Source organism: Salvia miltiorrhiza, chromosome 1 (genome assembly GCF_028751815.1).
Source record: "Salvia miltiorrhiza cultivar Shanhuang (shh) chromosome 1, IMPLAD_Smil_shh, whole genome shotgun sequence".
Lineage (NCBI taxonomy): Eukaryota > Viridiplantae > Streptophyta > Magnoliopsida > Lamiales > Lamiaceae > Salvia > Salvia miltiorrhiza.
The window spans coordinates 33,031,115-33,054,293 of NC_080387.1; the positions used below are offsets into that span (position 1 = coordinate 33,031,115).

The window sequence follows — 23,179 nt, forward strand, 5'->3', positions numbered from 1 at the left end:
CTGCACCAGTGCTAGCAGTTCCAGCAGCCGATAAAGAATACGTGATCTTCACAGACGCGTCCAAAAAATGGGCTAGGTTGTGTGTTGATGCAAGAAGGAAAGGTCATTGCCTACGCCTCGCGACAACTAAGGCCACATGAATTGAACTACCCCACTCATGATCTGGAACTGGCAGCAATTGTGCACGCTTTGAAAATTTGGAGACACCATCTATACGGAGTTAGATGTGAAATCTTCACTGATCACAAAAGTCTTAAGTATTTTTTTGAGCAGAAAGACTTGAACATGAGACAGAGAAGATGGCTCGAGCTCGTGAAGGATTACGATTGCGGTATCAACTACCACCCGGGAAAAGCTAATGTAGTAGCTGATGCTCTAAGTCGTAAAACTCAATCCGAGTTAGGACTTCTTCTCACTCAAGAGGACACGCTTGTAAGGGATTTTGACAAATTGAAGATAGAAGTGGTTCAGCCACCGGCAACGACAAGAGCAATTATTGCAACTCTAGTAGCCGTCCCAGACCTCAGAGAAAGGATCGTCAGTGCCCAGAGAGCGGATGAGAGCTTGGAAAAAGTTCGTCTCAAGATCCGAACAGGCACGCCAGGAGGCTACCAAGAGGCAACGGATAACGCAGTTCTTTTTGAAGGAAGATTGTGTGTTCCCCATAACGAGGAACTCAGAAACGAGATCATGAGTGAAGCTCATGACACGCCCTATACCGCTCATCCCGGGAGTACCAAAATGTACCAAGATCTAAAACAGAAGTTTTGGTGGGACGGGATGAAACGAGATATAGCCTCGTTTGTAGAGCGTTGCCTTGCATGCCAGCAAGTGAAAGCTTTACATCAACGACCATATGGGAAATTACAGCCATTGGAAATCCCAGAATGGAAGTGGGAGCACATAGCGATGGATTTCGTGACGGGTTTACCCAAGACAAATAGGGGCAACACAGCTATTTGGGTAATAGCAGACCGTCTCACAAAGAGCGCTCATTTTATACCGATTCCAATTACCCATGGATCGGAGAAACTAGCCCAACTGTACATTCGTGAGATTGTACGGCTACATGGAATACCAATATCCATTACTTCAGATAGAGATTCAAAATTTACTTCTAGATTTTGGATCAGTTTGCAGAAAGAGTTGGGAACGAGATTAAACTTTAGCACCGCCTTTCACCCTCAAACAGATGGACAATCAGAAAGGACAATTCAGACCCTTGAAGATATGTTGAGGACAGTGGTGCTAGACCGAGGAGGAAGTTGGGAATCAGTGCTGCCGTTAATCGAATTCGCCTACAACAATAGTTACCAGGCAACCATTGATATGGCACCTTATGAGGCGCTGTATGGAAGGAAGTGTAGATCACCACTTTACTGGGATGAGGTAGGTGAAAGAAAAATCCTTGGGCCAGATGCAGTAAGCGAGATGATTGAGACCATCCGCCAGATTAGAGCAAGAATTAAAGAGGCTCAGGACAGACAGAAGTCTTATGCTGATACCCGACGAACTGAACTACAATTTAAGATTGGAGACAAGGTTTTCCTTAAAATATCACCCTCGAAAGGGATCGTTAGATTCGGTGTTAAGGGTAAGTTGAGACCCCGTTTTGTAGGACCTTATGAGATCCTTGAAAGAATAGGTCCCGTAGCGTATAGGTTGGCACTGCCACCTAGCTTTGGAAACGTCCACAATGTGTTCCACGTGTCACAGCTGAGACGGTACGTGTTTGACCCCAAACACGTGATTCACCAAGATGAAATGATTCTTAACCCAGACTTGACGTACGAGGAAAAACCTGAAGCCATTTTGGACCGAAAGGTGCAAGAGTTAAGAAATAAATCGATCGCGTCAGTCAAAATACTGTGGAGACACCATGGACCGGAAGAAGCAACGTGGGAACTTGAGGACCAGATGAAAGAAAAATACCCAGAACTTTTCACATAGGTATGCAAATTTCGGGACGAAATTTCTTTTAAGGGGGATAGTATGTAATGACCCGACTTTTTATTAAGGATTATATACTTTTAATTACTGATTTAAGGATTTATTATGGTAATTAGAGTTCAGCATCCATTAATAAAATACGAACTTATATGAATTTGATAATTTATATATGTGATGATTTATTTATTTTTTATTTTTATAGATGATGCACTCAAAATATATTTTGAGTCCATTAATTTATTGTGGAGAATTTAACACTGAAGTGTTAAATATGAATCTTTTATCGATTGTTTACTTAAGCCCATGAGTAATTTAATTTATGTTAGAAGCAAGCTCAAATGGATTTTTATGCTTCAATAAGAATTAGGCTTATATGTCTTAATGTATTTAAATGAGTTTGGAACCATATAATTAATATATTAATCTCTTAGATATTTTATTACATATATAATCCTAAGCATGCTGAATCCTAAGCATGCTGAAGAATTTTGAGCGCATGCTGAAGAAATTCTTCAGTCATACATGCAGGCTGAAAGGGGTTCATACCTGTAAGTTGAAAAATTCCACAATCCTCATCCATCCAAACCACCCCATTTTTCTTTAAAACCACAGCCACTTTCACCATTCTCACACCACCATTTTCAACTACTGCAGCCCAATTTCACAGCCAATTTTAAGGTAATGCAACAAAGAAATTTCTGCATCTTTCCATTCTCTTCCCAAATTGATTCCTAATTTTTGTGATATACAATATCTGCAGAGACTATTATCCACCTACTCAAGGTATCATCACCCTCAGGGAACCACCAATTCATACCAATTCATACGGCTGTTCTGATATTTCACAACATGTTTACATATGCACATATGAACTGAAATTTACAGACTAGTTCAGTTTCAAGAAAAGAATTTCAGATTTCATTAAGCAATTACAGTATTTGATTTTTGCTCAAATCCTATGTACTAAGTGTTCGACTGAATTTGAGGCTTGAAACCTTTGAAGGGGGGGGCTGACTCTACTGTGTGTGTGTGAGTCGAGATCAGAGGGAGGCGGCAGCCGCGGTGGCTCGTCGCCGGCGACGGAGCGGCGGCGGTGAACCTGCCGTGGTTCCGATCTGCCAAAAATGAAAGAAGAGGGGGTTTTTAGCTTCAAGTTTTAAAAAAAAAATGAAAGGAGAAGGGGAAACTTAGGGTTTACCTGGGCTGTCTCCGGCGACGGCGGCTCCTCCACGGCCGTGGGCCTGTGCAGCCAGCGAGAGGGAGGGCGACGCGGCGGCGCGGCTTACGCCGTGTCTGCCGGCGTGTGTGGCAGTGAGGTTAGAGAGAGAGATCGAGATGAAGTTGAGAGTTAGGGACAGAGAGAGAGGGAGAACAAGGGGTGGCCGTGGCGTTGAACGGCGGCGGCGGATCTGCCGTGGAGGAGAGGCGGAGGAGATGACAGCGGCGGCGTGGTCGCGCTGCTGCGCCTGGTTCCAGCGGCCGAGGGAGCGAGGGAGTCGAGGGTGGCGACACCTGGTGGCTGGTCGCGGTGGCCGAAGGAGAGGAGGGGAGGAGGCGACGGCGAGGCGGCGCGCCGGAGGCGGCGCCGCCCTCAGCCGAACAGAGAGGGAAAGGCGAGAGAGAGAGTGAGAAAGGAGAGATGGGGCGCAGCTTGTGTTATGTGTGTGTTTGAGTGTATTTAGTGTGTGTGTATATTTAGGTTAGGATTTGGGCCGGGTATGGGCCGATTTTTTTTAATTGTTTGGGCCGATTTAATTAAATTCTTGGGCCGATTTAATTAAACTCTTGGGCCAATTTAATTAAATTGTTTGGGCCGATTTTATTAATTGTTTGGGCCGAGACTTGGGCCGATTTTAATAAGTGTTTGGGCCCTTATTTAATTAACTGATGGGCTTCTTTTAATTAAAGGATTTGGACCTATTTTAATTAAATTGTTTGGGCCTTATTCAAAGAAAAACATGATAGACTTAATTTATCTAATTAATTTGGGCTTATATCTATTTAAATTATTTGAGCTCTTAATTATTAATTTAAATTGAGCTTGATTAATTTAATTATATATTAACCTCTTAAATTAATTATTTAAATGGAGTCTTCCATTTGATTATTTACAAATGAACTTTTAAAATAAAATATTTTGAGTTAAATTCTTATTTCTTTTCAAATGACTTATTAATATGGATTATTTGAAAATGATTAAATTGTTTTATGTATGAGAAAGCATGATCTATGATGATATAATTTATCTATGTAATATTATAGGTTTTGTTTTTAAATGACGAAATATTTGACTTGATGACATAAATAGAACGAGTTATGATTAATGCGCATGTTGATGTTCGAATAAATAGTTTCGAACCTAAATGATAGTTATGTGATAATGTTTTGAGTCTAAGGTTTTGACGAGATAAGATTAATATTATAATTTACTAATTTTTAAGGGTGATGATGGGCTCACTTATTGGGCTTCATGATTTTATTATCTTGGGCCTCATTTGTTGGGCTCTAGAAATAAATTGATGTTGGGCCTAATATTATTAATGCACTGAGCTTCGAATTTATTCTTTTGGGCTCGAATTAAATTCCTTTTGGGCCTTGATTATTTTATTTTAATTGGGTCTTCATAATTATTCTATTAAGTTTAATTAGAGAAAATTTTAAGACTTACTAATTATTAATTAGTAAGTGAATTAGATTATTTTAAGATGAGTAGATTATTAAAGATTAATAATCCGACCTCATAAGACGAGCTTTAATTCCTTAAATAGGATTAGCATCTCATAATTTAATTAAAGGAATATGAGTCATGCATAATCATTTCACGCATCCTCATTTATTGAGATTTTTCGAGAATTAGAATCTTATTTTATTTTCTCGGATTAAAGGTCAAGCACCAGAGTTAGAGCTAAACCGTGAGTCTGCTATTCAGGTGGGCTTTCTACGTATAAACTAAAATTATATATTAGAATTGTTAAGACTTTATGCTTATGAATTTAAATGATATTGTCAATGCCTAAATGCTTTATGTTTTATTATTAATTGCCTATCTGATGTTAATCGAATTCGGATTCTGGATGGGACCGCAAATCCCTTCGGAATTAGTGTACACCTTGTGATCGTGAGTCATCTAGCGGGTTGGCCGATCATAGTGTCCGTAGAGGGAGGCCTCCCTCTCGGCACGAGTTACTGATATGGTGATTAATGATATAAAATACCTGCGCGGGTTATTGATGAAAGAAATGATATTATGTTTGGTAAATACGAGTCTTTAAAGGAAAACCCTCGTATCTTACTACTGTTGAAAGGCTTGACAATAAAATATTATGCATGTATGTAAATTTCGGCAAGTGTCCACTAAGTACTTTTGTACTTAGCCCTGCATGTATTTTTAAATGTGCAGGTTGAGCTGTGATCGAGGATGTAGTGTGCGAGCGGAGCTTCTGTCAATCTAGGATGAGTACCTCAGAGTAGAGTATATGTCTTCATACATATATTCAAATTATTATTCCGCTGCAAACACTGATTTTACTAAGACATTATGTTATCTGTCAAAACAATATGTACTATTTAATAATGTACTCAAACTCGTTGAGTACCCCTTTGAATAATATTATGTACGGTCCCCTTGTGGCCTTCATTGATATCTAGATATTTCGATTGATTTCTTTATACAAGTCAAGTCATCAAGAAACCGAATATGCCCCTTTCTAAATCCCGCTCCTAAATTCCCTCCCTTAGTCGCGGTTTTCCCGAATTTGCTATCCTTAGCAAGTGCGGTCGTGACACGTTATTTGTCCTCGGCGAAAGGCGGAGAAATAGCGGCACATTACCGGCGGCATTATGCCGTCGTTAATTACTGGCGGGGGGTTTGCCGCCGGTGATATTCACCGGACGGCGGCGGTGAGTATCACCGGTAATTGATATTCACCGGCGGGTAAAATGCCGCTGCTAATTACCGGCGGGAAAATACCGCCGGTAATATTTTTTGTAATTTATTTATTATTTATTATTTAGACGAACTTCTCAGTCGGTCACCCATCTTAGTTGTGCTCTAAGTCAAGCACGCTTAACTTTGAAGTTCATTTCGAATGGTCACCAGTACAGAACATTCGTATTATTGATATATAGAGTACCTATTAATTCATTTAAAGTCTAATTCAATATACAAAATCATATATATATTCATAACCTTATAATATATCAAGATGATATCGATGAGATGCTGTTAATTACGGATCGAACTCGTTTTTGTCTTTATTTTTATGTCGCAAAAGTATTTATTTATTAATTTATTATTATTATTAATTAATTAATTAATTTTTTTTAATCAATATAGTTTATATACTCCATTAGTATTTTATGATGATAATTATTGTATTTTGAATTTATTTCCATACGTCCTTATTTTTATAAAAAACAAGGAGATAATTTGTTATAAGATAAGTAATTTGAATTTATTTCCATTCGTCGTTATTTTGAATTTATTACTTTGTTACGAATTAATTGTAATGTTGTTTGAAAACATGAAATTAATAGTTGCTCAACATAACATATATAAATGTAAAAAGAAAGTGCAAGTGTAATTTTGTTCCAAAACATAGTTCAGACAAATAGTTCCAAAACATGAATTAATTACATAGTCCAAAACATTAAATTAATAGTTCCAAAATATAAAGTGCTGCTCAAGGTAGCTGACCCGACCGCCTCATGAACGCCTCGATTTCAGCCATACGCTGCTGGAGGGCCTCACGTTCTGCTTGTTCGGCCAGAAGGCGCTCTTCAAGCGTGGAGATCCGTGTCTCATACATCTGCTGAGACATCATGGAAGTGCCTGTGCTTTGAGAAGACCCCCTACTAACCTGGCTCCTACCGGCACTTCCAGTGCCGTAGAGCCGGGACCTGTCGGGCCGTACGACCTCCAAGTAGATCTCAGGCAGCCGGTCCTCTCGCCCAGTCTCAACAGCAATGCGACGAATCTCCGCCTAATTCAGAAATAACAATTGAAAATTGTATTAAAATAAATACATTTCACTATGAATTACTAATATTTGATTAAACTAATTAACCGCTTACATCAATGTCCGCATCCCTCTGTGACAGAAAAGATCTATCCTCGCGCATGTGGAGGAGGAGGAAAGTGCTATAGTTCTGTGCAGTCAGGGGAAGTCCAGTGTCCAAGCTCTGTCCATGCATGCATATAAGATAAACAAGTTATTATTTGCGATATTATATATATATATATATACTTATGAATTTATTTGATAATTACTAACCAGACTCTGCTGCAGGACACGAGTGGACCGAGACCCTCCCACGTGCCTGCTGATCCCAGTACCGGGTCCATCGGGCTCAGACATCCGGTTCGCACGTGCTCGCTCGGAAACGGCCTGAACAGCCTCCTGACTCCAGTATGCCTTGAGTCCTGTCCAGAATTCGGCAGACATCCAGACGGGTCTATCCATCTCCCGACCTGCATCAGTATGAGCCCTGAGCTTCCTCTTGTAGTCGCTCATCATGTCACTGTACCTCTTGCTGGCTTTAACCTCCCACATGGCCCTGACCTCAAGCTCGTCCGCAGGCGACCAAGAAAACTCTTTCTGTTGAATGAAATAGTTAATTTAATATATAACATTTTACAATAGATTATCAAATATTTTTATATGCACTATAAATTCAATCATACCTGTAATTCGGCATAGTACAACTCCTTCACATCCGGGGGAGTCAACCTCCAAGTGTACCCGCCTGGGTTATCCACCTTCTTAAATGCTTTAGTGCAGGCTTTGGCCATGCCCACTGGCTCCATCAAAACATTGTGTAAAGGATACTTTAAGGATTTGTTTGTTGTACGAAAAATAATGATTTAAATTAAAATACATACCCATCGGGCATCCTCTGAAAGACAATCCTCCCATGAGCTTCCCTAGGCGCGTTGGCCCTGATGGTGGCAGCTGGAGGGGCGATGGGCCTTCTAGCCCGTGAACTACTAGACGCCTGGGGGGTCTCAGGAGTCGTAGAAATCCCTGTGCCGGACCCATCAGATGTGTCATCAGTCGGCTGGTCATCTCGATCAGACCGAGTAGATGCAGCAAACGAAAATATACTTCTACGGCGAGACATGTTACCTGTTTCAAAATGATTTATATAAGCATTGACACACACAAAATATGATGAATTACTTGAATCTAACGAAATTTCGACAGCATAACCCCCACTATCCATCAACCAAGCAAACAAATACATTATCAAATACTGGGTGCAAACAAATACATTATCAACTACTGTTAACAAACAAATACATTATCAACTACTGAGTGCAAACAAATACATTATCAACTACTTAGTGCAAACAAATACATTATCAACTACTGTCATCATCACTATCGTCGTCATCAGATGTTAACGGTTGATCATCTGATTCTGGTTCATCGTCATCGTCAATGTCGACGATCCCATATCATCTATTGAGATGTTGCGAGATGTTAATTCTCTGAAGAAGAAACTTAACTCTGTAATTGCCTCCCAAACGTTCTTAGGAAGAAGTTCTTTAAAGGCAACAGGTAGCAGTATTTGCATGAACACGTGACAGTCGTGACTTTTCATGTTGTGCATCTTCAGGTTGTTCAAATCAACGCATCTGCTAATATTTGACACGTACCCATCAGGAAACTTAAGACTCTGTATCCATTGTAGTAAAATCTTCTTCTCATCCCTTTCAAGCGTGTAACATGCTTTTGGATACTGTCGGGCTCCATCCAGTTTCTTTAATTCAGGCCGGCGACAAAAGACGTTCAGTTCTTCTCTTGACTTTTTTGTATCTTTCGTCTTCCCCTTCACATTGAGGACAGTATTGAACACATTATCAAACACATTTTTTCAATGTGCATGACATCCAAATTATGTCGAATCAAAAGATCTTTCCAATAAGGAAGATCCCAAAATATGCTTTTCTTCTTCCACCCTATATTTTGATGTCTTGCAAGTTGAGCATTTCTCCCATCAAAGTCTTCTGTAACCTTCACGAAGCCCAACTGATCTATTTGATTCAAGATTTCTGTCCCCGATCTCTGTTCTGGTGCATACACATTGCAAGTCTTATTCTTCAAAAATGAGGTTTTATTTCTTCTAAACACATGGTTACGAGGTAAGAACTTCCGATGACAGTCAAACCACGATTGTTTTCCACTCTTCGTTAGAGTGAAAGCTTCTGTATTCTCCATACAATGTGGACATGCCAATCTCCCAGCTGTACCCCACCCAGACAACATAGCGTACGCTGGAAAATCACTGATAGTCCAAATAAGAGCTGCCCGCATGTGAAAATTTTGCTTCACAGATACGTCGTAAGTGTTCGCACCTACGTCCCACAAATATTTCAACTCTTGTATCAGTGGCTGCAAGAATACGTCCAACTTCATCTTTGGATTGGATGGGCCAGGTACGAGAACTGTGAGGAACATGAATTGTTCTTTCATGCACAACCATGGAGGCAAGTTATATGGTGTGACAATGACCGGCCAAGAAGAATATTGACGTCCTGATTGTGCAAAAGGGGCAAAACCATCTGTAGATAGACCTAATCTCACATTTCTGGTCTCTTGAGCAAATTCAGGATAAACTGAATTCAAGTGCTTCCAAGCCGGAGAGTCTGCCGGGTGGCGCATAACCCCATCGTCTGTTGAAGTCGCATGCCAACGCATGTTCTCGGCTGTTGCTGCAGATGCAAACAACCTCTGCAGTCGGGGCGTCAAAGGAAAGTAGTACATCTGTTTGGCGGGCACCTGTTTCTTTCGACGACTTCCAGATGCACGCAAATTGTCCTTATATCGTGATTGATCACAGAACATACAACTATGTAGCTCACTAGTTTCCCCCCAATACAACATACAATTATTAACGCAACAATCGATCTTTTCCACGGGCAAACCCAAACCGCGCAGATCTCTCTTCGTACTATAGAAGTCTTCTGGACAGTTGTTATCATTCGGTAAAGCATTTCGAAACATCGAAGACAACTGATTGTAAGTTCTCTCTGACATGTGACTTTCAGTCTTTATGCTCATGAATTGAGTCATCCAGGATAACTGTGAGTAAGTGTCACAGCCTGGGTACAATGGATTATCGGCCGCGCTCAACATGTCGTAAATCTGTTGAGCATCAGGATTGGGCGGCTCCTCCAGATTTGACACATCTTGATAATTACTAGGTCCAGCATGATCATGCACCATCCTTTCATAGTTATTGTATGACCCATCATCCTCATCCATTACTTGGTAATTACTAGGTCCAGCATGTTCTGCCGCCATATACATCGGTGCTTCCCCGTGATAAACCCAAGTTGTGTAATTGTGGACAAATCCACGCCTAGTAACATGTTTTCTGACTGTAGGTACAGATAAAAAGGCTTCATTGTTACACTTCTTACACGGGCACCTAATGTTACCTACTCCATCTGTATACGCCGTTTGATTTATCGCATAATCAAGGAAACTCTCCAGCCCCGTTTCAAATGCAGAACGATCATTGTATCTCGCATACATCCACATGCGATTATCACTCATTCTTGCAAATTCTAATTGAGAAAAATAAATAAAATATAATTACTTGAATCAAACGAAATTTCGACAGCATAACCACACTATCCTAACTACCAAGTGCTCGACTCTACCAGCAGCTATAGTGACCATAGTGGTCCTAATTTACTAAGCCTATACTAGGTCTACCCGGCCCCCCAATGTCGAAGCAATATACAATACATATAAAGCAATAAAAAATAAAGTTTGAAATTTAAAACAATCATTTGTTGGGAGAAGATCCTTAAGAAATAATCAATTTCTATCCCCAAGGGAGAAGATCCTTAAGAAATTGATTAAATCTATCCCACAATATATAATATCATATCATTTCATGATAAACACATACGTAGCATACTTAAAATTCAATTAATCATACTTTATTTAACAAAATTATTTAACATAAATAAATCTCTAACAAATTCATACTTAAAATTAATCATGCTTTATAATTAATCAAACAACTTTAATTTAAAATTAATCAAACTCCAACTAATTATTAATTAGATTGTAAAAACAAATTTCAATATAATTTAACTAATTAAAATTAATCACACTTCACATATTATAAATTAATTAAAATTAATCAAATTAACATTAATTAGATTCTAACAAAATAATATTAAAAAACAAATTTTAAATTAATTAATCATACTTCAAATATTATAAATTAATTAAAATTAATCTAATTAATATTAATTTTAATCTAACAAAATAATTAATAAATAAATCAAATAATTAACGAGAACGAAAGCGTACGGTAGTGGTAGGCGGAGCGGTGGCGATGGCGGTGTCGGCAACGGCGCGGCGTCGTTCAACTAATTAAATGTTAAAGAAATAAATTAATTAAATGTGAAAGTGAGAGATAATTAAAGAGAAAGAGAGAGAAATAATACCTGCAGGGGTGGCTGGCCGGCGGCGGTGGACTGACGGCGGCGGTCGACGGCGGCTGCTGGGTCGGCGAGGAGGCGCGGCAGGGGGCAGGGAGAAGGGTTTGAGGGCTGCGCGTGATTGCTGTGAAAGAAAAGGGGATCTGAAGTCGATTTTATTTAAAGAATTACCGGCGGCATTTTGCCGCCGTTAATTAACGGCGGCAATGCCGCCGTTAATCAACAATTTTTTTAAAATTAAAGTTAAATTAAATTAATTTAACATTACCGGCGGCGAGCCGCCTCTAATTACCGGCGGTGATAATGCCGCCGGTAATACCGCCGTTAAAGAAAAAAACCGACCCGCCTTCTTTCGGCGTCGTTGGGCCGCCGATAATTACCGGCGGGCGTTTCGCCGCCGGTAATTTCCCCGGTAATTCTCGGTTTTTTGTAGTGACCGTAGTGGTAAATTAACCATTTTCTAACTATTGCACTAATAGATCATAGTTTTAAATTGTGGTAACAGATCGGAATTAGTGTTAATCGGAAGCGGAAAACCGTTGTCTTAGATTTTATATGGAAACATTGTTCCTTTTTTTAAAAAATTTGCTTGGCGTATACAACTTTCAACTGTCGATCGAGTACTTGACGATGCCATCACAGGAATCCATACCCTATTTCAATAAAACTAAACTGAATGGGGTTTATGAAATGCAAGGGTGGAAATGCACACCCCAGATAGTTCAATATGGTCCTAATGCTATAACAATTATTTGATAAATTAATATCCAATTAATTTCATAAATAATAAAGACAAATCAAATCACACAATACCAATAATATTCAATTTTGGGTTAAATGCATTTAATATGACGAACCTTGATCGAAATTCATTTTCCCCATGATCTTTAAAAAATTCATTAATTTTTAATCACAAACTTTGACATTTGTTCAATTTTTCCACAGTTTTTATTTCCGGTGACCTTAAAATTGACATGGCAATGATGTGGATTTAATTTTACACGTAAACACTGACGTGGAATATATGTAAATTTAAAATTATTTACACATATAATATTAAATACTCATAAAAAAGCCCTAGTTTGTTGGAATTGCTTCGTGTTTCATAAAAAAATTACACATCTTCTTCATATATTCTTCCTTGGTGTTTCAAAAGAAATTCATCTTTTTTTTTCTGACTCATCGTGAATTAATAAATCTCCTTCGCCAATTCCTCTTCTCCCTCACGAATCTCTCGACGGTGGAGGGTGTTTCGCCGATCGCTGGCACTGGTGCTTCGCCAATCTCTCGATGCCGGTGGGCAGCATTCCCGCCACCGCTGCAGTGGGAGGCAGGTGGATTACTGGCGGGGTGACAGAAGGGTCAATCAAAGTTGGGGAAAATGGCGTAGAACGCGAGGAGGGAGCTAATGAGAAAGAAGGATAATAAAGAAAGAGGAAACGATTGCAGATTCCAAGCAATCTGTGCGTTCAACTGAGGAAGAATGGGGGAGGACGAAAAATTAGGGTTTAATGCTTAATTCTTGAGATTTAATTAGAATAATCAAACGTTGCGTTTAACTGCCAGAATGGAACAAGTATGAGTGTATGACGCGTGCCAACGAGCCACATCATCGCAACGTCAATTCTGATTTGAGGGAAAATAAAAACCATGGGAAAATAGAACAAATGTCAAAGTTTGTGAAATGAACTTTTTAAAGATCGTGGGGAAAATGAATTTCGGGCAAAGTTCATGATATTACATGCATTTAACCCTTTAATATTCATTACAATAAGTCTAACAATCAAGTTATACAACTACACGTACAAAAATGCAATATGTTCTTCAAGCATCAATTTTTGCATCTAAATTGTATATGAATTTTTTTTCATTTTATATCATCATTACAATAAGTCTAACAATCAAGTTACTCAATTACGTGCACAAAAATAGTATCAAAGTTCTTCATGCGTCAACTTCTAGCATCGCCATGTCTGCAGAATTTGAAGTACAAAAAAATAATCATTCCCCTAGCCACAAAATTTCACATAAAACCAAATAAAAAGACATGGCTAATAAAACACCGTGGTCTTTCAGCAATTTTTTTCTAATAAAATAGACAACAGTTTAATCTGCGATCACAGTTTTTCAGCTTACAACCACACCATTGGATGAAAAAACTACTCAAACATATATTAACCAAAAGGCCAAAATTCACTACAACATGGTTAATTAGTGAATTTTTCTCTTCATAAAAGAAAAAAAAAAGAAATCGTACACACAAACGTTTTTAGAACCTTTTGTCTTTTAATTTATCACCAAACCAAAGATATGGAAAACGTTTTTAATTAAAACCTAATCTTGTCTTTGTCCCACCAACCGAGGATGTAGAAAATTATCAAACTAAATTAATTGGCTCACTCCAACCTAGCTATATTCTCTCTATATATACTGATCACCAATTAATTAATTCCACAACATATATCATTAATTACTTCATTCTTGAACTAAATTCCTATTGTTTGCAATGGACAAGTTTCTTCATTTTTTCGAAAACAAGAGCATTCTTGTCATTGGTGCCACTGGCTTTTTAGCAAAGGGTAACATGCATATCATATATGCACACAGCTCATGCACTTTTAAGTTAGATTACAATGTAACGTGACACTTAATTATATATATGTTGTGCAGTTGTAATTGAGAAGATAATGAGGGTTCAACCAGAAGTGAAGAAACTATATCTTCTTTTGAGGGCTGTGGATTCTTCGTCAGCTCTACATCGTTTCAATACAGAGGTTTGTTCTTAACTAAGATTCCTCCATCAAAAGGGAATCGAGATGGACATTAAAATAATTTATGTATTTTTGAACTACATAAAATATAATTATGCATGCACATAATTCAACAATTATATGTTTCGACGGAAATTAAAGAAATGACATGCATGCAATATGAAGATTTGATGATTAGATTTGTTTTTTTGATCGGGCAAAGTCATGTTAGATGTTAGTAATTAGTTCCCCATCCACTCCAAGAACCACCTTATCTCTCCATTCACCAAATCCACCTTATATCTCCAATCTCCAATTTGCTCTCAAGAGGGATCGAACCCGGGTCAATTCGCTCCCAAGATTTGATGATTAGATAATTTGACAGGTGATGGAGAATGAGTTGTTTAAGGTGGTGAGGGAGAAATATGGAGCAAAATTGGATTCCATTATTAAGGAAAAGGTGAGTGTGGTATGCGGCGATATCACTCGTGATTGCTTGGGATTAGAAACCTCCATTTTGGAAGAGGTGTTTGGACAAGTGGATATTATCATCAATTCAGCCGCAACTACAAATTTTGATGAAAGGTATATATGTCTAATAAAAATATAATATTAACGACGAAAATTTTCGATCGTTAAAAAGTAAAAATTAATAAAATAATAAAAATATATTAATGACTGAATTTTTTATCGTTAAATAAACGAAAAATCGATCGTTTACAGAAAAAATTAACGATTGAATTTTGATTGTTAACGCTGATTTTTTATTAGTAAATTAAACTAGCTAAATCTTGATTCTATATTTATGAATTTCATTGCCGAAAAATTGTTGGTGTGTGGGGGAGTATATGTTATATCGTTCCTTCAGCGTATTATTATTATTATTATTATTATTATTATTATTATTATTATTATTACAGATACGATATAGCGTTGGGAATCAACACAGTTGGAGCGGCAAATGTTTTGAGTTTTGCGAAAAAATGCAGCAAATTGAGGACGTTGCTTCACGTTTCTACTGGTTAGTATTGTTTGATATTCAAACATTATAGTTGAATAATACTCATATTGACAAAGTCGATCGATGAGTAATGCATATATGGCAAGAGTTAGGGGATTTTTTAGGACATTAACTTAGATTGATTTGAAAATTAGGACAATAACTTTTGGACTTGTAAAAATAGGACACTAATTATTTTTTTAGAGTAAAATAAGACACTAATTAATAAGCGTCGTAAAAATAGGACATTTCTCAGTCAATAATTGGCTAAAAAATGTCCTGCGGATGCAACACTTATTAATTAGTGTCCTATTTTACTCTAAAAAAAATTAGTGTCATATTTTTACAAGTTCGAAAGTTATTGTCCTAATTTCCAAATCAATCTAAGTTACTGTCCTAAAAAACCCTCGAACTCTGTCATTTCTCAACAAAAATTGTTTTCAACTCATATTTACCTTTTGTGTTTCTTTTCCATTTCAATCCCGCTACATATATAAGACATATCATCGGTACAAAGTAAAAATCCAATCACATATCATCGGTACAAAGTAAAAATCCAATCATGATTGCAAAATTGTTGAAGGTGATGCTGTAATTGAACCAATTAACTATGTACAAAGTCAAATCGTGTAATTTAACCTAAATACTACTAGTAAATACAGTTGTGAGTTTTTAAGACAATCAACATTATATTATTATTTTTATTTATTTTTAATTGGAGGATATGATGAGGATTGGTACTCACATACTTTTTGTTGGAATATAAGTATATATAATGGAGAATTTGTTTGATTGGTAGGAGGAAATTTGGAGAAATTGGTTGTGGACGTATGTGTGCTTAGAAATTTGAGTGGGAGGATTGTTGTTTACTAACACAATTTTCCTTGAATTAATTCACTTCCTTAATTACTTGCTTACTTACAATTCCACAACATAGTTACATATTTATAGTGGTACATACCCACCTTCTAGATTATTCTATTTCTAGGTTATTCTACTAATTAATTCTACTTTATCCTAACTCATTCTCAACAATTCTAGATTTTTCTTCATCTCCTCATCATTCTCAACTATTCTAGAATTTTCTTCTTTTTCTATCTACTTTTCAAAATATCTAGAATACTCTTTATAATATATCTATACAAATCAAGTTTATATTCCAACACTCCCCCTTAAACTTGATTTGTCATTCTGAGCAAAACTCCGAACTTGGCGAAATCCTTTCCCGACGAGCCTTTCTTTATATTTTTCAACTTCACCTTTAAAATTCTTCTTAACCTTATGCACCCACTTGACTCCAATGGCCTTGTGCCTTTCCGGTAGTGTCACGAGCTCCTACGTATCATTCTTCTTTATTGATTTGATCTCTTCGTCTCTTATGACTCGCCAATTTTCACTATTTGCCGCTTCTTTAAAGCTAACAGGTTCATAATTAGCAGATAGGCAAAACAAGGTAAGATTTTCTAACCTTTCAGTATCCTCATATATATCGCCCAAACTCCTTGCTCGTGGTGTGGCTCTTTCATTTAAGAAAGATGGTGACGAGTCTTCAGTGACTGGCACTGGTGAAGCTGGTGGAGTCACTACCTCTTGTTGGACTTCTCCAACTTGCTCGACTGTCCTTTCATCATCGAATTGTGGGATGAAGGTGAAGTCACCACTGGGATTAAAATCCCACACTCCTTCTTCGTCGAACTCCACATCTCGACTTATCACTGTTTTCTTGGTATTCGGATTATATAACTTATAGCCTTTAGAGTTAGAGTCGTACCCGATAAAGATGAATGCTTCGCTTTTATCGTCAAGCTTCTTCCTTCTCTCATCTGGTACATGCACGTAGGCTTTGCTCCCAAATACCTTTAGGTGGGAAATTCCTGGCTTTCTCCCGCTCCAGGCTTCTTGTGGAGTCATTCCCCACACGCTCCTTGTCGGCGATCGGTTGGATAGGTACACCGCGCACGCCACTGCTTCGGCCCAAAACTCTTTAGGCAGATTCTTCGTCTTTAGCATGCTCCTCGCCATCTCCATGATTGTCCTATTTTTCCTTTCTGCCACTCCATTTTGTTGGGGGGATCTCGGAACTGTCAGGGGCCGTCGAATTCCATTTGCTTCGCAAAATTCTAGAAACTCCCTTGATGTGAATTCTCCCCCTCGATCAGACCTCATGGCCTTGATTTGTCATCCGCTCTCCTTCTCGACGGCAGCTTTGAACTTCTTGAATGCATCAAATACTTCTGACTTCTGCTTCAAGAAATATACCCACGTTTTTCTAGAAAAATCATCAATGAAGAGCAGAAAATAATTATTTTTACCGAGTGAGCTTGGATTTATTGGCCCACACACGTCAGCATGAATCAACTCCAGTGGCTTTTGAGCTCTTGAGCTTGACTCCTTTGGGAATGACTTTCTGAACTGCTTCCCGAGTTGACAACCTTCACAGAGTTGATCGGGATGCTTGATGGATGGTAAACCTCTCACCATCTCTTTCTTTGATAACAACTCCAAACCACCAAAGTTCAAGTGCCCAAACCGAAGATGCCACAACCAAGACTTATCTTGGTAACACGCTTTCAGGCATTTTGCCATGTCATTTCGAATATTCAATAAGAACATTCTATTTTTAGACATTGGCACATTGGCAATAAGATTATTTTTTCCATCTCTTATTGAAAGGTTATAATCTCTCATGTGAATATCATAACCTTTCTCTAAGAGTTGTCCCAAACTCAAGATATTATTTTTCATATTGGGCACGTAATAAACATTGGAAATAAATTCATGATTTCCATTCTTCAAGCGGATTAAAATTTTTCCTTTTCCTTTAACTGGAATTTTAGATTCATCACCAAAGGAGACGTTGCCACTTACCGACTCATCGAGCTCCACAAACATATTTCTTTTCCCGCACATGTGATTGCTAGCACCAGTGTCGAGGTACCACGTGTCATCTTATCCTCCAGCTTCTCCTTTATATGCCAGAAGCACACTACCAATATCTTGATTTGTACTTTCGGCGTAATTAGCCTTCTCTTCAATCCTTACTTTTTCACTTCTGCACTCGGAAGCATAGTGCCCAAATTTATGGCAATTATAACACTTTATCGAAGATTTATCGTACCTCGACTGCGGGTTGCTCCTCCCCCGACCACTTGTAAACTCATTTCTTTCACCATTATTGACGAAGCCTCCTCGTCCTCGTCCACGTCCACGACCTCTTCCTCGATCTTGACCTTGACCACGTCCTCTCCCGAATTGTCCATGACCATTGCTCGGACCTTCTTCTTTTTCTTTCGGGCTTACTTGCAACTTTAAAAGTTGCTCTGAAATTTCTTGCTTCTTCTTTTGCTTCTCCTCATATGCTTGCAGCGACCCCAACAAGAGATCGATCGTCATCTCCTCCAAATTTTTAGTTTCTTCAATCGTCACCACAATGTGCTCAAACTTTGGGGTTAGTGAGCGCAATATTTTCTCCATAATTCTAACATCCTCCAATTTTTCACCATTTCTTTTCATTTGATTAGACACTGCCAAGACTCTTGAAAAATAATCCGAAATCGATTCGGACTCTTTCATATGCAAAGACTCAAACTCTCCTCTTAAAGTTTGAAGTCGTACCTTTTTTACTTGCTCCGCTCCTTTGCACGCGTTCTGGAGCTTCTCCCACGCTTCCTTGGCGGTACTCGCATTCGAGATCTTCTCGAAATCGTCGTCCCCCAGCGCTTGATAAATGAGACAGAGAGCCTTCTTGTCTCTCTTTCTCGCGTCTCGTAATCTATCCTTTTGTTGTTGGGATAGAGCGGCCTCGTCCCGCGGCTCCTCGTAGCCGTTCTCCACGATCTCCCAAACGTCGTGGGCTCCCAATAGCGCCTTCATCTTGATGCTCCAATTGTCGAAGTTGCTCTTGTTGAGCATGGGGACTTGAAACAATTGTAGGTTGGTCATTCCACAGGTAGGATTTTATGGCTCGGATACCAATTTGTTGGAATATAAGTATATATAATGGAGAATTTGTTTGATTGGTAGGAGGAAATTTGGAGAAATTGGTTGTGGACGTATGTGTGCTTAGAAATTTGAGTGGGAGGATTGTTGTTTACTAACACAATTTTCCTTGAATTCACTTCCTTAATTACTTGCTTACTTACAATTCCACAACATAGTTACATATTTATAGTGGTACATACCCACCTTCTAGATTATTCTATTTCTAGGTTATTCTACTAATTAATTCTACTTTATCCTAACTCATTCTCAACAATTCTAGATTTTTCTTCATCTCCTCATCATTCTCAACTATTCTAGAATTTTCTTCTTTTTCTATCTACTTTTCAAAATATCTAGAATACTCTTTATAAAATATCTATACAAATCAAGTTTATATTCCAACACTTTTCACTCATTCTTACAAGAGGTGATCTTGTGTACACTCGAGTGTACCGTACAACTGTGTTGCACATTCACTCAGACTTTAACTCGTACCATAATTTGAACCCATATATTGATCCAAATCATATAAATAACACTATTTTGGGTACGGGTCAACCCAATTGTACGGTACATTCGGGTGTACCCAAGATTTTGTGTTCTTACAAAGGGGAGGAATATTAGGGGACTAATGAAGTGTGGATTTAATTTTCAGCATATGTGTGTGGAGAGAAGGAGGGACTTATTCCAGAAACGCCATTAAAAATGGGTGAGGCATTAAACATGACTCCGGGATTAAATATTGACATGGAAAAGAAAATTGTCGACGATAATCTCCGATCGCTACATTCAGCACCAGAAAATCATATTAAATCAATGATGAGAGAATTAGGTCTCCAAAGGTTTGTCGAATTTCATTTACATATCAGTCAATTAGTGTTTCTTTACTTTTTTTTTACTATTACTATAAGAGTTCGAGCTCCATCGAGCCTAATTAACCATGTATTTTGTGGAAAAATGAATAAATCTATGAAAAAATGTTAATTAATTACTTGATGGGTTAATTATCTTGAATTTAATTGTACTTTTGATTCATTATGACAGGGCAAGGAAATATGGGTGGCCAAATACTTACACTTTCACAAAGGCAATGGGAGAAATGATGTTGGAACAATTCAAAGAAAATATACCTCTCATAATAATCCGTCCTACCATAGTAACTAGTACTTTCAAACAACCCTTTCCGGGTTGGACTGAAGGAGTCAGGTAAAAAACACACAACACACATGAGTTACATTGAATTTTGGTTTGGATCCATTGTCCCAATATTTTGTAGTTCGAATCTTATATCCTAATACTTTTTATAACACACTACTAAATTTAGTATTTTAATAGTATTTCTTATTAAAAAAAAAAGTTTATGATATATCCCCAAATAACTTCCTATCTTTCATTTTTAGGTCGTCCCCCTTATAACTTCTGCCATTTTGGAACATAGTTCCACCACTAATAATACCCTATTCATTCTTACTTTTCACCTTTTCACTATTTTCAATACTAATTATAATATTTTTCACCACTTCCAATACACTCAACAACTTTGTCTTAAAACACGAGCCCCTCCCTTCTAGAAAGTTATTTGGGGGGACGGAGAGGGTATGTAGTATTCATAGAATTTTATATGCATCATGTATTGTTGTGTGTTTCTTAATTATGTCTTATTCATTTATTTTGGGGGATTGCATGTAGGACCATTGATGCTTTTATCATTGGATTTGGGACTGGAAAACTGACTTGCTATCCAGGCAATCCCAAAATTACATTAGACCTGGTGAGATAATATTAAACACATATTATATATTTATTATATAATTAAGTGGTTGATTATCGTGAAACCTACCTTTTGTCGTGAAAATTGACCGAGAACACTACCGTGAATGTATAAAGTTATTGTATTTTTTGTACGTGAAATTAACTGCATTAAAAAAATATATAATTTTTGTCCCTAATTAATGTGATCGAAATCAGGTGATGTATGCATTCATCCTTCAAGGTGATACATTCACTATAGATCTTGGTGATTGATGGGTTAAAAATGATTCTCATGTTCACACTTTAAATAAGGCTTCTCATATCCAAGACATTTTAACACACATACACACATATAGTATCAATATTTTATGCAGAAGGACATAGTTAGAAAGACCACTCCCTCATTCAATAGCCATTTTTTCCTCTCTCTCTCTTGCCGAAATCGTAAAACTTATTGGAATTTATTTGCAGCCCCCAATTATCGAAATTGTAAAATACAGTTTAATTAACAAGTATTTGGTTAATGTGCATGCAGATTCCGGTAGACATGGTGGTGAATGCTATGATGGTATCAATAGCCACACATGTGCACAAAACGACACCGATGATTTACCACGTCGGATCTTCGGCATCAAACCCGATATCATATCTTCGCATTCGAGATATCAACACTCGTTTCTTCATAGAAAATCCATGGATGAGCCGAGATGGAAAGCCTGTCATTGTTACAAGGGGCACACAGTTGCCTACTAAGCTTGCTATCCAAATATACATCAACCTCAATTACTTGATTCCCATTAAGGTTCGTATCCACCACTAACAAATCTTAAGTATCATATAAATATTCAATACATATCTTTAGCTCCTCATTTCCCGTCTCAACTATTACTTGATTTTGAATAAATTTTAATATAAATTACAAATTCAATTAAACTTCAAATATTATTTTTCACACGTATATTTTAATGCTAATTATCGACCCCCTTCAGATTCTATGTGTTGTAAATGCAGCAAGTTTTGGATATTTTGATAGAACCTATATTGATCGTTCAAGAAAGGTCAAGTTCTTGATGCGGATGTTCGATCTATTTAGCCCTTATATGTTCTTCAGTATAGTGTAAGTGTATCCTAGCAAATTTTCATTTCCTATGCAAATCGAGCATCATATATATCTCTATTAATTATTTTTTGTATATTATTTTTATGCAGTTTCGACGACATGAATATGGAAAAATTGAAAAGCTCCGTAAACGAGATGTGTGGTGATATCGAGAATGAGATTTTTAACTTTGATCTGAAAAGTATAAATTGGGATGATTATCTTATGCATACTCACATTCCAGGCCTCGTCAAATATTCTTTCAAACGTTGATTGAGTAAATTATGATGCATGTATTAAATTTATTAAATTGTGTGTAATATTAAATTTTAAATTAAAATGAGTGCTAGACATTTGTAATTTTTCATTTTACTATGGGAGATATAAGTAGTTGTATTTGTTCTTGTTTCCGCGGAGCGCTGGATTGGTCGTCGACGAGCCCTCCTGCAAGGTTTTAACCTTTGGAAACAAGTTATTATGGCTGCGTTTGGGTTTTTTGTTGAGGTTTGGTTTGTGGTTGCGAGTTGGGAGACCGGAGATTCTTGGGGACGATGGTTAGGCCGGAGTTCCCGAAGTTTTTCCACTCCCTTCTGGCTTTATGTTTTTGGCTTCTTTTTGCACGTTGGTGTTTTCCTTTTTGACGAGTACTCTTTTCCCCCTGTAAAGTTTTTCCCTTAGGGTTTTCTTTAAAGGGGTTTTAATGAGGCTCGGCTCTTAGTCTGCGTCTTTGTGCTTTCAAGGGTTCTTCTTGGTTGTTTTTTCTTTTTCTCTTTTAATATAAGCTCTCATTTTAAGAAGTAGTTGTATTTGAATCCTAAACCTTGTTGCTTGCAGACTGAAATCTATTCTATTTCGATGTTCCCTTGAAAATGTTAATATTTTTATTTGTAAATTATAAAGAATATTGGTTTGTATTTGTTTACGTTTTTTTTTTTTTTTTTTTGGAGGTAAAAGAGAGAAAATATTATTGAAATCAATTGGGAGATGGAGATGACCCTCTACAGTAGACAGGGGTTCAATCCAAACATGATGTGTTAAAATTTCTCTCGCAGCTTTCACTAAACAATGAACGATTGTATTTTGTTCTCGCTTAACTTTGATGATACGGAAACCCGGCAGCAACAAGAGCTTACGGCGGCAGAAAGAAGCAAGAACACCAGCTTCTAAATTGTTCCTCATATTAG

At 37.6% G+C, this 23,179-nt stretch overlaps 1 protein-coding gene and 2 long non-coding RNA genes across 3 annotated transcripts; 2 read left to right on the plus strand and 1 right to left on the minus strand.

The window, feature by feature from the left end:
* Positions 1 to 2,788: 2,788 nt before the first annotated feature.
* On the minus strand, positions 2,789 to 3,822 carry LOC131020931 (uncharacterized). The gene is made up of 2 exons (XR_009100808.1): positions 3,149 to 3,822; positions 2,789 to 3,065 (listed from the first exon to the last, which is right to left on the minus strand). It is a non-coding gene; the product is annotated as an uncharacterized LOC131020931 (long non-coding RNA).
* A 3,228-nt stretch (positions 3,823 to 7,050) lies between these two features.
* On the plus strand, positions 7,051 to 7,630 carry LOC131020937 (uncharacterized). The gene is made up of 2 exons (XR_009100809.1): positions 7,051 to 7,160; positions 7,239 to 7,630. It is a non-coding gene; the product is annotated as an uncharacterized LOC131020937 (long non-coding RNA).
* Positions 7,631 to 13,877: 6,247 nt separating this feature from the next.
* On the plus strand, positions 13,878 to 22,649 carry LOC131020944 (fatty acyl-CoA reductase 3-like). The gene is made up of 10 exons (XM_057949997.1): positions 13,878 to 13,992; positions 14,084 to 14,187; positions 14,549 to 14,748; positions 15,084 to 15,184; positions 19,800 to 19,986; positions 20,189 to 20,350; positions 20,834 to 20,915; positions 21,432 to 21,698; positions 21,886 to 22,013; positions 22,106 to 22,649. Exons 1-10 carry the CDS (start codon positions 13,920 to 13,922, stop codon positions 22,266 to 22,268), a joined length of 1,467 nt encoding a protein of 488 aa, XP_057805980.1. The 5' UTR covers positions 13,878 to 13,919; the 3' UTR covers positions 22,269 to 22,649.
* The last annotated feature ends 530 nt before the right edge of the window (positions 22,650 to 23,179 follow it).